General features: G+C 38.9%; 1 protein-coding gene across 8 annotated transcripts in view; it reads left to right on the plus strand.

Annotated features, from left to right (window-relative positions):
* Positions 1–15,090, plus strand: part of LOC107222354 (protein diaphanous) — a 43,590-nt gene that overhangs the window by 23,210 nt on the left and 5,290 nt on the right. For 3 of the 8 annotated variants that reach the window (XM_015661714.2, XM_015661706.2, XM_046736737.1), the window contains exons 3-15: positions 8,656–8,838; positions 8,953–9,251; positions 10,177–10,197; positions 10,485–10,794; positions 10,886–11,232; positions 11,345–11,633; positions 11,738–12,085; positions 12,218–12,360; positions 12,486–12,753; positions 12,876–13,115; positions 13,206–13,460; positions 13,650–13,814; positions 13,906–14,149. In XM_015661714.2, the coding sequence (XP_015517200.1) occupies positions 8,656–8,838; positions 8,953–9,251; positions 10,177–10,197; positions 10,485–10,794; positions 10,886–11,232; positions 11,345–11,633; positions 11,738–12,085; positions 12,218–12,360; positions 12,486–12,753; positions 12,876–13,115; positions 13,206–13,460; positions 13,650–13,814; positions 13,906–14,149 (3,112 nt within the window). Of the gene's footprint in view, positions 1–1,122; positions 1,344–2,107; positions 2,199–2,245; positions 2,679–7,498; positions 7,686–8,655; positions 8,839–8,952; positions 9,252–10,176; positions 10,198–10,484; positions 10,795–10,885; positions 11,233–11,344; positions 11,634–11,737; positions 12,086–12,217; positions 12,361–12,485; positions 12,754–12,875; positions 13,116–13,205; positions 13,461–13,649; positions 13,815–13,905; positions 14,150–15,090 lie in introns of those variants that run through there. The other 5 variants (XM_046736736.1, XM_015661689.2, XM_015661698.2 and 2 more) reach the window with 5 other exon arrangements.

Below are 15,090 nucleotides of genomic sequence, written 5' to 3' on the forward strand. Positions count from 1 at the left end.
AAAAAAAACTTTCTAGATATAGCGCACGGAGACCAGAAAATATTAATACTGATGATTCAATTTTACAGTCAATTTTTGAATATCAAAAACATATTTCGTCTCACACGATCGATTTGAATAATCGCCGGTTCGCAAATCGTCTAAGATTAAATTCCCCGCCACCAACGACATCTCGACTATCTTCGTCTTCTGCTTCTTTTTTTTTTTTTATTTCGTCATCGTACAATAAATAAATCCCTACGACGTAGACGTTGCGTTGTATTAAATCATCGAGTATATGTATGTCGTTGTTTACTCACGAATTTCGATCTATGTATTCTCGCGGTTTATTTATCGCGCTGCATAAATTATTCCACGCGCATCTCTTTGGTTTCCATTATTTCATCGTACAAATCGACGCCGTGGCGCGAGAGCGATAATGCAGATTGTAAAATCAGAGGCACGGGGATCATTCGACGGTAACATTACATGCCCGCGGTATGCGGCAATTGCGTAACACGACGGGACACATGTCGCGTAATTATAAATAATGTGCATAATAAATATGCCTTGCTAATTGCGCTTCGGTTACAGTAACAATTGCTAATGGTACTGCCCAACTGTCGCTGCTGCAACGGCGCAGACGTCGAACTGCAATTGCAGTTATGCGTCATTGTCTCGATACCAATCTCACTCTGCACTTACATACCTGCGGCACTCTCCCCGGCCATTCGAAACTTCTGTAATGTAACGCACGCGACGCGACGTGACGTGAGCCAAGTCATTGCAAAAATAAAACTGCAGTTCGGTCGCTGTCGCGACTCGTTGCCGCCGACTTTACGCCAGGAATTAATATTAACTCACTCGTCGTCATCGCGGCTCACGGTTCCAAGTCCAAAATCTAATTTATAAACAAAAATCGATCGCGTCAACTCGTGTACTTTACATCGAGGTACTCGATCATTGGTCGAGAGAGCCGGGAGGCAAAGGTTTCAGCCGAGCCTGCAATATTTGACTCATCGTTCTCTCTCCGGCTCTCGGGATTTCCTCGACGGTCGTAACCGCGGCTTAATACGCCTCCCACGTAGGGGTGGGTGCAGGACGCTGTCAGACTTGTGGCTCTGGGGAATCTCGCCAGTCTTTCGCCTTTCATTCTCGGATACGGAACTGACCCGGTCTCAGTGCGACTTGGTCGGAACGTCGGTTTCACGCTTGGAAGTATCCCGTGATCGGTTTCCCAGTTGTGTTTGCGGAACCGAAAACCAGTAAAAATAATAATAATAATAATAACAAACTATATATATATATATATATATATATATATTGCGGTAACAACTCGTTCGATCGTTCATAGAAGAGAAAAGGTATTAGTTTAGAAAATTGTGATCAGAAATAACTGCGCCGTTTGAAATTCAATCGAATAACCGTCGTTTGCTGGATTATCTTCTTCGGTGTAATTCTTATCTTGTATAACTGACAAATATTATTACATCTAGCGACGAGTTTTGCGTTCACGGATAGAAAAAAAAAAAAAATTTCCTCTTTGCCAGTTCAGGTTGTTACGATAACGAATATTCGTCATTCGCGCATGATTTAATACTTGTATACGTGTAATAATTGGTTTAAAACGACAATGCAGCATCGCCACTTGTTGCTGAATCAAAATTCTTGACGATCTCTGTAAAACACGTGTCTTTCGTTATTCGCTAAATTCTTTCGTGTAATAACGTGTGACCCATTGTTAAATCACTTGAGGAATTTCATTCATCCGGTATTCGGAGGAAATGATTCGTGATATGTATCGAGATCATTACCGCGATGTGTGATACAATTATTACAAGTATAGCTATCTCTGGTTACACCTTGTTTTCCGCGATAAGATTTTACACGTCCGTGTAACGGTTCCACCTTGTGCTTTTTTTTTTTAATTTTATTTTTACACTCAAGTCTGACGTCTAATTCGTTTTTTCAATGCACCTTGGACGTAAATAATATAGAAACGGTCAAGGATCCGGTAACCGAAAGTTGGTATTATCCGCGTGCTTTATCCGAGAGTTTGAAATGATTTTAATAAGTCGTTGTGCTTATTATCACCAGGTGTAATACAATTGTTGTATCATATTGTTAGGTGAATGCAGAACGTTGGTTCGTTTTTGTGTTTCCCGAACGGATCTATGGAACCCGATCAGTCGAAAACTAAAATGCCACAGTGGAATTATGTACGTTAACGTTATTATACTATGTGTGCCACTAAATACAATATCGCAACACAACCATCACCACCACCACCATCATCATCATCATCATGATCATCGTGGAAAAAAAATTATCTTCATCAGCTACAGTGTCGTAACAAAAAACGACACCATACTATTATAACCTAATTAGAGCGAGACGGGGAGGAGCGTTCGTTGATCTAATAACGATTTAATAATAATAATATCAATAATAATAGTAATAAGAAGAAGAAGTATTTGGAAAGAAAAGCACAAATAACAATCGAAATTGAGTGTGTGTTTTGTGAATTAATATATCAATTTTTTCTTATCAAGAAGAATAAACGAACAAATAATCGAAATATATAACAGCAGTTTTTGAAGTTTTGCTATTAATATTAATTTATACTTACAAAACAAAGCCTGTATCGTTGGATTGTTGGTTAGTAACAAACTGACGGAGACGCCATGATCACAGAATGGGTATGCTTATCACTTATCATGCTATAACAATACTCTGTTCAATCGTTTAGTGGATAATGTTTTAATTAGTTCTACCAATTACTCGGTTTATTGTCAATTATAACTTCAATAGCCACTCGTGTCGATTTAGTTCATATTTTTTGCATCTCCGCATCGATGTGTATTGTTTTTATTTCCGAAAGCATTAGGGATTGGTTAGCCACCCTCTTCACTTGTCACTTTGACGTGTAAATTGTCTATGCCATGTACGTAAGTTTAACTTGAAATTATGTTCGAATCAACCACGAGGAATTGTTACATTAGTAATAACGATATGCCATTTAACAAATTAAAATTTCAAACATTGCCTCGAATATTTTTTCTTCCCACACGTTTTCAACTTTTCATATCACCCGCTGTACTTTCTTTACTGCTTCGCATTACGCCTTTGAAATTTCACTCGCGTCGTATCAAACCGCGCGTAATTATCACGTTGCGAAAAGAAAGTACAAATCCATTCGCATACATTATACGTATAACGTATATTTGTATGCAATGTAGCAAAAATCTGGAATACGAAAACAAAAATAGAGAGGGGAATGAACGGAACGGAAGTGGCAAAGTGCCGTTATTATTATTACCGTTTCAGGGTACTTATCGCGTGGATTTCGTGAAGCTATTTGTCCAGCCGCGCCTAAATATAGATTACAATTTTTAAAGGTATCGGGAACTTATTTATATTTCTACCCGAGTTGTAACACCCGGTTACTTATTTCTCCACATTTAACGCGGTTTTTTTCTTTCTTTCTTTTTACCCTCCTTCCTTTAATACACAATAATTACACTTATGTAGAAGAAATCGGTTGTCTTTTTTAAATCGAATCGATGCCAAACGGTTATTTACCTACAAGAAAAAGGCGGAAACGCTGAGTTTCTAATTACAGCTACAGTATCGAAAATACGTATGAAATCTAATTGTTGTTTCTTCTCTCTGAATGTGCAGATCGCTGTTGATATACTGAGTGATTTGTCTAACAGGCGATCTTATTTTGGTTCACATAGGGGAACATTACCGAGTTGTGATGTATAATTGCTCGCTCGTTTTGCAGGATTCGTGGTTTTTTTTTTTTTTTTTCCTCAAGGAGTCGATTTCTACTTCGACGTATGTATCTCAAACACGAAAAAAGGCTCGACGCTTACATTCTACACGCAATTATGGACAAATTTCAGCCTCAAGTGAAAATTTAGACGATTTTCTTTGTTCATATAATTGGGTGTAGAATGGGTCTTTGATATTTGAAGATATAAACGTCACTTCGAAACCACCAGGGCACACCCTGTAATATCGTTTGCGAAGAGCGCGTTTGATGTGAGAAAAGAAGAATGAAATAATGTCGCGGCTCGCGGATTGAAACGAGGTTTTCACGTTTAAAAACGGCTATGAAGTCATTTGGCGCTTGTCTCGCTCTCGTCTGTCGGACGATTTCTCACTCTACGCGTATTATACGATACGAGTGGACGGTGTATTCGTCATTTATATACCTACTCGTGTCTCTGCGTACACCTACCATCTGCATGACGTCATCGCGCATGTATCCACACGATATCTCGAGTCGCTCATACACTGACACGCATATATGTATATACATGTAATACGTGCACAGCAGCTGTCTCGGGACGAGATGCAAGAGTGGAAAGGCTCGGCTATACGTTCGTCGAATCGATCGTATCTCGCTTACCTGGACTCAAAATTAGACAAAGACAAAAGCTCCCCCCTCCCCAAAAAAAGAAAAAAAAAAAAAAAAATTACTCTAAAAAAATATAAAATATATGCAATCGTTTTTTCATAGTTTTGCTGTAAATGCAATCGACAAAAAAAAGACAGTGCTGATAAATCTTGACGCGCATTTACAGTCTCCACGAACGAAAGTGCTTTAAATACGTATTTCGCAGATATGTAAGAGGTATATTACGGATTTGTACATATTGTGTAACTTTAAAAAATATATCATACATCGCCGACGAGAATCCTTGTATAGGTATAGGAGACACAGGTGTTTGGAAGGTTGGATGATGTTTGTTGTCAGTCGTTCACCGCCACGATTGAAACGTGGAACACCAGTTGTTCACTTACAGATGCGAATTCACGCTCCGTCGTTGAAATGCAGGAGAGATCTCGACTGGTGTTGAGAAGAATGTTTCAATATTTTTCTTCAATCTATTTATCGTTAGTTTCCATACATTAATGCTACTGTCTCGTAGATTTGTCATCGCGAATTAAATATGCGTAGGGATTTTAAACGATGCTCTCGACTCAGTCAGTAACCCGAAAACATGTGTAAAGGATTTCCCGCACTCTCAAGATCCTTTTGATGGTGTTTTTTGAACAACCTGTGTCACGAAAATTATGTTTCATAAAACATTTTAAACTCTCTATGCGACACTTCCGGTTTATTTTATTGTAGTAACGCGTGAATTTTCGATATACCTTATCGTAGGTTTGTATCTTTCTAAATTGTCTCATTTCTCATCGCAAATGCTGTATACAGTCTCTGTATATTTGCCAATTTGTATTGAAAGTAAAGAAATCATCATATTCTTCTTCTGCTGGGTTTAATAGTTACTTTTAACATACAACTGAAATTCGTGATGCATCGATGTGGCAGGATAATCTTTACTTTTATCTTTAGAGATATTTACCTATAAACATTGACTCATCTCGAATATCTTCTATTCGGTTAGAGTTAGGAAAATTCTCTTTCGGTACTTTTTTTATGGAGTTTGAAATTTCCTATAAAAATCTGTATTTAGATAGTTCCTAAGTCAAGCCGATGACGAGAGAGAAACATGCAACAAGTTTTCCACTTTCCTTACGTGTTATTTAAATGGAAAATGGAAAAAAACAAAATCGGCACCTCTAAATATCAACATCAAGAGCTAATGTTTGGCTGAAATCTATTCTACTTTAGATACTCTACTGAAATTTCGATGAGCTTTTGAAAATTGTTTCTCTCTCTCGACGTGAATGTAGAAAAACAACAAAATTGCGGTAATAGATGACCGATTTTATGAGTCATTGAAAACGCTGTTCACCTGTGAATTTATTCATTCATTATACATACTTCAGAATTTCCAATATCAGGCATCGACATAGTTGAAATGCACTTTGCAGTTCCGAACTCGAGTCTCACCGATCGAAGGTCTCTCCTGCCATATTTTGACTCTGCTCTCATACGGTTTTAACGATTTGCAGATACAGGGCCAGATCACCGAGGTCCGTAAAGGTCACACTTGCAATTAACCTTCTTTGCGAGTTAGTCACATACTAGACGAAGCTCCAATTAATTAACGTCACACGCGGCTCTCTTTGGCGATTCCCCGAAATCTTGTTTATCCTCCAGGAACAACGATGGTCTACAAATAAACTCTTACTCCAACCAGGAACGGTATTGCGCTTTGGGCTTATATCTGCTCACCTGATGAAGGTTCAGATTCTATTGATTGGCTAACACCACGCGCTTATAGCCTGGTGCTCGAGGCGAACTGAAGAATTTGACCAACTTAACGCTCGTCTCTCTCTCTCTTTCTCTTTCTTCTTTAGATTTCTTGTTTTTCTCCGTCGCTGTTTTTTTCCTCCCATTTTCATTTCAACCCAACGTATAACATTTACGGCTGCGCGTAATGTATACCTATATACCAATTGTGCCACTCGTTCCCTCATCGCAAGTAACGGTTACTCACGGGAATTACTTGGCCTCTTCAAAGGTCAGGACACGTTTTCCTCAAAGTCTCGTGCTGTCTTCTACGGATATCTATTTCCTACTTGCGCGACACGATTGCGAGTGCATCGGGATACTTATAGTCGCCTCTTTCCAGATTCCAGTGTCCGTTTAAAGGAGGAGAAAAGAAAAAAAAAACAAAAACCACACCTCTGGCACTTTTATTAATTTTCATTCGCGTCATTCACAAGTAGATCGATTGAAGCCTCGGTGACGAATACTGATCGTTGTTGTACGTCGCCTCTTATTAATCGTTCGTTCTACTTCTTCGTCACGAAATGTCGCGTGATTTGAAGAAAAAAAATTTTGTTACTCGCACGTATTCAATCATTCGAAACAGATTATAACCGTGATTGTTGCAAGAGATCACTGGAAACTTGATCAAAAACTATCCTTGAAGTTTGGTGGACACAGAAAAAAAAAAGAAAAAAAAAAAAAACCACACCTACAAAGTTTCATCGGCGGTAGTACCAAAATCGAAATTCAGGTGACTTGTCGCAATACTTCACATCTCGCAGGATTTGTTTCAATACCGATGCGATTGCAGACGATGACAATTGCTCCTTTCGTCGCGTTGTTTCTTACCCCGTAATGTCCGTATCACGACCTTCGAGCAAACTTGACCCACTGCAACGTTGCGTTCCGTTTTATAGCCGGAGGTGTTCCTTCGCTTCTTTCCATCTTCTTTGCACGAGGGTCTGAGCTTAACTGTGCAAGTCTCGAAGGAACTTGCGGTGACGATCGTTTCGACGGATGTACGTAGATAGGTACCTACCTAAATACGTTGAGCAGAATCGCGAGTCTTTGCTCTTGCTGATAACGAGGCTGTTGCCGTCTGTTAAAATTTTCTATTGTCTTTCGAATAAGTATAGAGTTACGTATGATGGATGCTTGAAGAATGACTAATAATATGCCGCAGTTGCTGCCTGTACACCAGATATATACCTATAATGTTTGTACGCCACTTCCAACGCGCGTCCCATATACACGTAACACTATACAGCCGTAACAAGCCTCGGGCAAATTCTTTTCCGAATCGTTTCACCGCGCACGTTCAGTCTACGTTCTGAACTGACAGTGTTTGAACCACGGTTATTAACAACGTTGTAGATCCCGATCAATCGTGTGCCGGAACAAACCCAGGAACGCGCGCGTCTTGCCGATCTTACTTTATCGATGATCCGGACTTGTTAAATGTCGCGAAATGAAGTGCACGCCTTGTTTAACGAATATTTGGAATTTCTTCGAGGTGACATTTTAGTGTTACTTCTTATAACGTCTGTCGATACGTTCAATTAATCAAGCAAAGTTATCATCGTCTCTCCGGTGACGCCAAGTCGAACGAACGTTTCACTGGTGCATTTAAATTGCACTGGCAATTTACATCTTTTTTTTTTTAAACCGAGTATCGGATATTGTGAAGAATTTTATAAAGAATTGTTTCGTAGATTTCTTCCTCTTGATTCTTTGTCGCAAAGTCTCTTGTGGAACGTATACATATATCCGCATAGGTGATGTCGGAATGTTCGTTATTGTTTGCATTTGGATCGTGTGGTATAAGGTACCGACCTACGTGCGTGTTTGCAATTAGTTTAACGACGTGTTTGATTGCGAAGTATGTACACCTTGTAACGATATAGAGAGCTGTAGGATAATGAAACAAATAGAGAATGGAATAAATTAACATTCAGCGTACTTTTGTTATTGTCACGTTTGCTTCTTTTCCTTCTCTTACATCACATCAAATTATATTAAATCGCAAGTCGAAGGGTGCAGAATCGCGGGGTGGTAATGATTTTGGAACATTTCGATAACACGAAGCCACTCTTAGCGCAATTTTGAATCACGACACACAGATTACTATGATATTTATTTATAAGTGAATCGTTTCGCGATAATCTTGAAATTTTCAAACCGCAAGTGAAACAAGTATTCGAGCTATGCCTCATTCGGCTGCTCCAATTTTTATAACGCAAGTTCCAATGAACTGTTGAATCGTTAACAAAATGACGCTAATATATCGTTACGCCTTTATTATGCGTTTATCGAGTTGCTGAGTCAGAAGGACTAATGAGACGGCGATAACAAGTGCCGCAGGATGTTTTTACAAATATAGCTAATAATAGCTGCAATGATTTCATCGTTCATCCCTGTCATCAGTTTTACAATGATTCTTGAAACAATCATATTTGCTGACAATACCTTTTCTTCTTTTTCAGCTGGACACGCTGTTCGGCCGCCCAAAAAAGACGGGACGAGGGGGCGGGGTGGGGGGTGGTATGAGCCATAACACCATCCCCCGTCCCAACTCCGGCGATGATTTCAGTGAGATTGAACAGCAGGCATCCATCATAGAACGGATGGACGAAGAAACGATGAATGACAAATTTGAAGATATGTTGGTGAGTGAGCTGCTATCGATTTTTTTTTTTTTTTTTATTTGGCGGAGGTGTTTGGCCTAAATGACCACATTTGTTAGGCAAAATTTGCTCAAAAAAATACAACACGTATTTCAGAACGACATGAATCTTACGGAGGAGAAAAAAGCACCCTTGAGACAACAGCCGGATATGAATAAGAGGAAAATGTTGGTGATGCACTGTAAAGGCAGCATACAGGAGAACAGATCAAAGTTCGACAAACCTGCGGACTACATACAGTACCTGGCCCAGCCCGAGTTGAGCGTAAATAAAATTTACAATTGTATAGAATCACTGAGGATCGCTTTAACTAATAACCCACTTAGCTGGGTTCAGGAATTTGGAACCAAGGGACTTAGACAGGTCCTCGCAACCCTCAACGAGTGTTATAGAAAGTGAGTTGACGTTTTATTAATCATCTAGGCTAATCGTACACGAATTAGCACATATACGTAGTTTTTGACGAATTAACGTCGTGTGTAACAGAAATGATGTCACTATTTGAGGTTTTCTTAAAACACGCTCTCGAATTTGTGGATTATCGTGTAATTAAATGGAACTAGTCTGTTATGATTTAGAACGAAGTACCTACACTCGTAAAACAAAATCTATTTGGAATTTAATTAGCACATTTGTTGGAAGCATTTCTTCAGTATAGTCTATGAAAATTCAAACACCAAATTCTTACTTTTGCCAATCTTTTGTGTAGTAATTGTGTGACAAATTTAAGAAAATTTTTAACAGTCTTGACAAACAATTTATTAGGGCTCAAAATTTTCTACAAGACTGTGCGACGTATGTCCCCACCACAGACGGATACTGTATGGTTATCAATATTATTACATTACGTGTTTGGAGAATTCTTAAACGAATTATAAACTCGGTTTTTAATATTGAATGTCGCGTATCGTAATATGCCATGACATGTGCATCGTATTTTTAATTCGGCCACAGTTAATGTCCCAATCTGTATTGTACTTTTATTGCTCTGTTGGTTACGAATAGATTAATGTACGAATATTGTAATTTTCAGTAAAAAATGTATCATTACATCACGTGATTGGAAAATTTGTCAGCGGGTTTTGATTTCCAGTATCGTGTGTATTAAACTTTGCATCCGTATATGAAAATTGATGCGCGAGTATGAATTTTGCTATACAAGGGTATGAATGGTAATTTCATATACCTAATTTGTAAATGTCATATGACTTTGCATTGTGAATTTGTTGTAAATTTAAGATCTTCTTTAACAGTATAGTCTGTAAAGATTTTGAGTGAACAATCAATGAAAACCTCTAATTTACTCTTGTTTCGTTTCAGTGCTTTCATATGTTATGATAGGTAACTGAATAATATTTACATTCTGAATATTTGTCTGGTTCATTTGCAAAATGCTTAGTCTATTTTCGTTTTGGCTTTAGTAAAATTCTAACAGCTTTTTATCGAGTGTTAATGTAGTCTTCAGGATCGTGCGATTTTTTAAAATATATTTAGTAAATAATTGCCTGCTGTCTGTGTTATTCGTTTAATATTCACGTGCATTCAAATATCTTGAATGCATGTTACAAGTAAATAAGCTGTATTATGCATTCTTTAAGCTTTATACTAATCGTGTGTCGATGTTTCAGTGATAATCGATACGAAAGAATACAGTACGAATGTATTCGCTGCTTGAAAGCGATAATGAACAACACCGTTGGAATAAAGGAGATGCTCGCGCATCACGAAGCTTTAACAATAGTTGCTAGATCTTTGGAACCAACAAAACCGGCGGTCATGTACGAGGCCGTCAAACTCCTCGGTGCAGTCTGCTTAATTTCCAGTGACAGTCACAAAAAAGTTTTGGACGCAATCACAATGAACGGGGAATTCAAGGGGAAAGAAAGGTTCCTTCCAATTGTTCAAGGATTGGTCAACAAAAAGAATGAAAATTTAAGGGTGTGTATAAAAAAAAAGTCTGTCAAGTTGTTGCCTGATTTGTGGTTTTTCAATTGCATGTAAATGTTGGGTTTAATTTTAATTTCAACAGGTCGTCTGTCTACAATTAATAAACTCAATAATCTCATCAGCGGAAGACTTAGACTTCCGGTTACACCTGCGAAACGAAATAATGCGAGTTGGGCTGGCAGACCTGCTGATTCCACTTGAGAAAGATACGTCCGAGGATCTGGCAAATCATTTGAAGATCCTCAAGGAACACAAAGAGGAGGACTACGAAGAATTTGTTCAAAGATTTGACAACGTTAGGCTAGAGTTAGACGATGTTAACGACTGCTTTGAAGTTGCCAAAAATATGGTTATGGATACGCCCGCTGAACCATACTTTCTATCCATCCTTCAACATCTACTTTTTATCAGGGACGATGCGTTAGTTAGGTGAGTGATAACGAGGAATTGGAGAAATCCTACCAAATTTCTAACTAATTGAAAGTTGCACTGATCTCCAAAGTGGTAGCGGAACATTAAAATACTCCGTGTCACCTTTCAGGCCAGCGTACTACAAACTCATTGAAGAATGTGTATCACAAATAGTGTTGCACCGGTCTGGATGTGATCCGGACTTTAGTGCCACCAAACGTTTCCAAATAGACGTACAGCCGCTAATAGATACTCTGGTTGAAAAATCGCGGGCAGAAGAAGAGCATCGTTTGTTGGAAATGGGTCAGAAGCTTGAGGAGGCTATTGCCAGTAAACAGGAGGCGGAAGCAAAGCTTCAACACGCAGAAACTAAGATCAAGGAACTCGAACAGGGTGGAGCAGTACCCGGAGGTGGAACTGTAAGTAAAGCAATCGTAGGTGTCTTGGCTATAAAATAAGGCTGAAGTCTGAAATTATTGATGAAAATCTTTATTTCTCATAAAATATTTCCACCAATTTACAGAAAACCGGCGGTGGTCCACCTCCCCCTCCGATGCCAGGAATGGTCGGCCCGCCTCCACCTCCAATGCCCGGCATGACCGGGCCTCCGCCACCTCCGATGCCTGGAATGAGTGGACCGCCTCCACCGCCGATGCCAGGTGCGGGCGGTGGTCCACCACCTCCGCCTATGCCCGGTATGGGGGGACCAGCACCGCCGCCTTTCCCTGGTATGGGCCCTCCACCTCCCCCCATGATGGGAGGAATGGCACCAAAGCTACCAGCTGGAGCTGTTCAAGTCCTGCCGCACGGATTAAAGCCGAAGAAGAAATGGGAAGTGGACGGTCCTTTGAAGAGAGCGAATTGGAAAGCGGTGTGTATATTTTTGTTATCGATTTAAGAAAGAAGTAGTGGTTCACTTTATGCCGAAAAAAGTATACTTTTTTTAAAATTTATAATCGCTATTCGATCATTGCACTATGTTGATTGCTAATCTTTTTTTCAGATCTTACCTCAAAAATTATCAGAAAAATCGTTCTGGGTTAAAGTACAGGAAGAAAAGCTTGCCAGTCCAGATATTCTGACTGGCTTGGCGCAGAGATTTGCTTCTAAACCAACTGGCAAAAAAGTTGATAACATCATCGATAAGTAAGTGCTTGAGTGTCTTTTTGAAAATAGTTTTTTTTTTTTTTACTTTGAGAATAATATAAAAACGTTTTATACAGCAGTAGAGCATCCCAAAATTTCTTAAACACGAATTGTTGTCATTCTAGGTCAGCACCAACGAAGAAGGTCAAAGATCTCAAAGTTCTCGACGGCAAATCTGCCCAAAATATTTCAATTCTTCTTGGTGGTACGTTAAAGCACATGTCGTACGAAGAAGTTAAAGTTTGTTTATTGAGATGCGAGGGTCCCGTTATTTCCGACAATGTATTGCAAGGATTAATTCAGTATCTACCTCCACCCGATCAGCTCACTAAACTACAACAATTTAGAGACCAGTATGAAGACTTGACAGAAGCCGAACAATTCTGCGTAACTGTAAATAAACACATTTTTTCTTTATGGCATTTCAATTTTCTTATCATATGGCCTAGTTGAACGAAGCATTTATCTGACTTGATTATCGTAAATTAATGTTTTTTTTATTTTATGATTACCAGATATCAGATATCAAACGACTATTACCAAGACTGAAATCGCTCAGCTTCATGTTACACTATGAAGAATTAGTTCAAGACGTTAAACCCGATATAGTTGCGGGTACTGCGGCGTGTGAAGAGGTGAAAATCAGCAAAAAGTTTGCTAAAATACTTGAACTGATTCTTTTACTTGGTAATTACATGAATACTGGTTCCAAAAACGGTCAAGCATTTGGGTTCGAAATCAGCTTTCTTACTAAGGTTGGTGGAAATCATATTTTTTATATTGTTATGTGGATGAATTTGATTTTATCTGTACAAAACTTTGTTACTTTTTTCTTTTTTATCCAGTTAACAAGTACGAAGGATGTGGAGAACAAGCAAACTTTGCTACATTATCTCGTTGACACCATTGAAAGAAAGTTTCCAGATTGCGCAAACTTTGCTGACGAATTAGCTCATGTAGATAGAGCCAGTCGAGTTTCTTTGGAGAATGTTCAGCGCACTCTTCGGCAGATGGATGCTAGTCTGCGTAATCTGGAACAAGATTTGTCGAATGCTAGACTTCCGCAAAACGACAACGACCGATTTGGAGAAGTTATGACAGTATCCTTATCAAAAATCTGTAATTTTTGAATTTGAATCATCTTTCAACATATTCACGCTGTGAAATTTGTAGATCAGAAAACTACTGAAAATCAATTTCTATTAGAGAAGATCGACTCACAGCTTCCATGACCACTTTGAATATCTAATATGAAGATTATTATATTTTTCCTAACCAAAATCCTATAGCCATTTGCAAAAGAAGCACGAAAATCATATGAAGTGATGCAGAACATGTTTAAAAATATGGATAGTCTTTACACCGATATTTCAGACTTCTTCACCTTCGACAAGCAAAAATACACTATTGAGGAATTCTTTGGTGATATTAAAACCTTCAAAGATGCTTTCGAGGTAACATACACGTGATACTAATTTATTCGCGGATTTGTACTTATCTATATGGGTAATTTGATGAAATTTCTAACCACATTTCTGTTCATAGCAAGCACGAAAAGAAAATTCAAAAATGCGCGAAAGCGAAGAGAAACAACGGAGGGCACGGGAAGGAAGAGAAAAGGCAGAAGCAGAACGTGCGGCGCGTGCTGAAAGGAAACGTGCTTTAGTGGACATGAACGCTCACGAAGCGCAAGAAGGCGTCATGGACAGTCTGATGGAAGCTCTGCAGACTGGAGCTGCGTTCAGTCGACCTGATCAACGTCGCAAGCGGCAAACTCGTGCTGCTGGTGGTAAGTTGACACTGCTCAGGAACAAATCTACTGTCGCAAAAATCATGCGAGTTCAATCGACTTCCAAAAAACAAATCTTCGATGGGAAAGTAGCCAATGATGTGGTACTCTCGCCAAATACTAACATAGCCAAGTTAGGAAATTCAAAGGATTTTAAGGGATTAGCGACTACAATTTCATTTCTCAATGTATCTCCTAGTGATGGTAAAGCATTGAACAGAATTATACCTGGCAATGTACCTAGTGCAGAAGTTTTTCGTACACCGGAAGAAAATCAGAGTCTTTACAAACATATACTGTTACATCAAGCTAGAATGACGCCTAAGAAAAGTAGAAGAAAAGTTCAAACGAGAACTTTTGTAAAACAAATCGGGAACGGAAGTTTTTCGTTTCGAGAATTTAAGTCTCCAACATTTGACCACGCTACAGATAATGATGCGTCCCACGAATCGACAAAACAGCACTATTTTACTGAAACACCTGAAATTGATGGAGAGTATGTTAAAAGATTACTCAGATCGTCGGAATATTCCGATGTTCTATCTGCAGCTGCAAATGGTAAACTAAATCTTGGGCAAAAATCTATGTCAAATAGCTTGGACGAAATTTCGTTGATGAGTAGAAATTCGGCAGGTTTTAATATTAAATCCGATCGTTCAGTTACTGGAACCACATCAAAATGCATGAGTAATATTCTTTCGACTGAAAATGGAAAAAATTTATTGTCAAACTCTCAATATTTCTTAAGCAGTAAAAACAGTCTGGCCAGTTGTTCTGTGATTGATGAGTGTAAAAACCAAACACCAGATAAGCTTTGCAGCCCTCTCAGAGCAAGCCCACCTAGATGTACACCTGAATGTAACAGAAAACTATCTCTACACAAGCACAATGCATTCGCTAACGAACGTTTTTACCTGATAACGAAACCGAAACGAATTATG

Source organism: Neodiprion lecontei, chromosome 4, assembly GCF_021901455.1.
Source record: "Neodiprion lecontei isolate iyNeoLeco1 chromosome 4, iyNeoLeco1.1, whole genome shotgun sequence".
NCBI classification, from domain to species: Eukaryota; Metazoa; Arthropoda; class Insecta; order Hymenoptera; family Diprionidae; genus Neodiprion; species Neodiprion lecontei.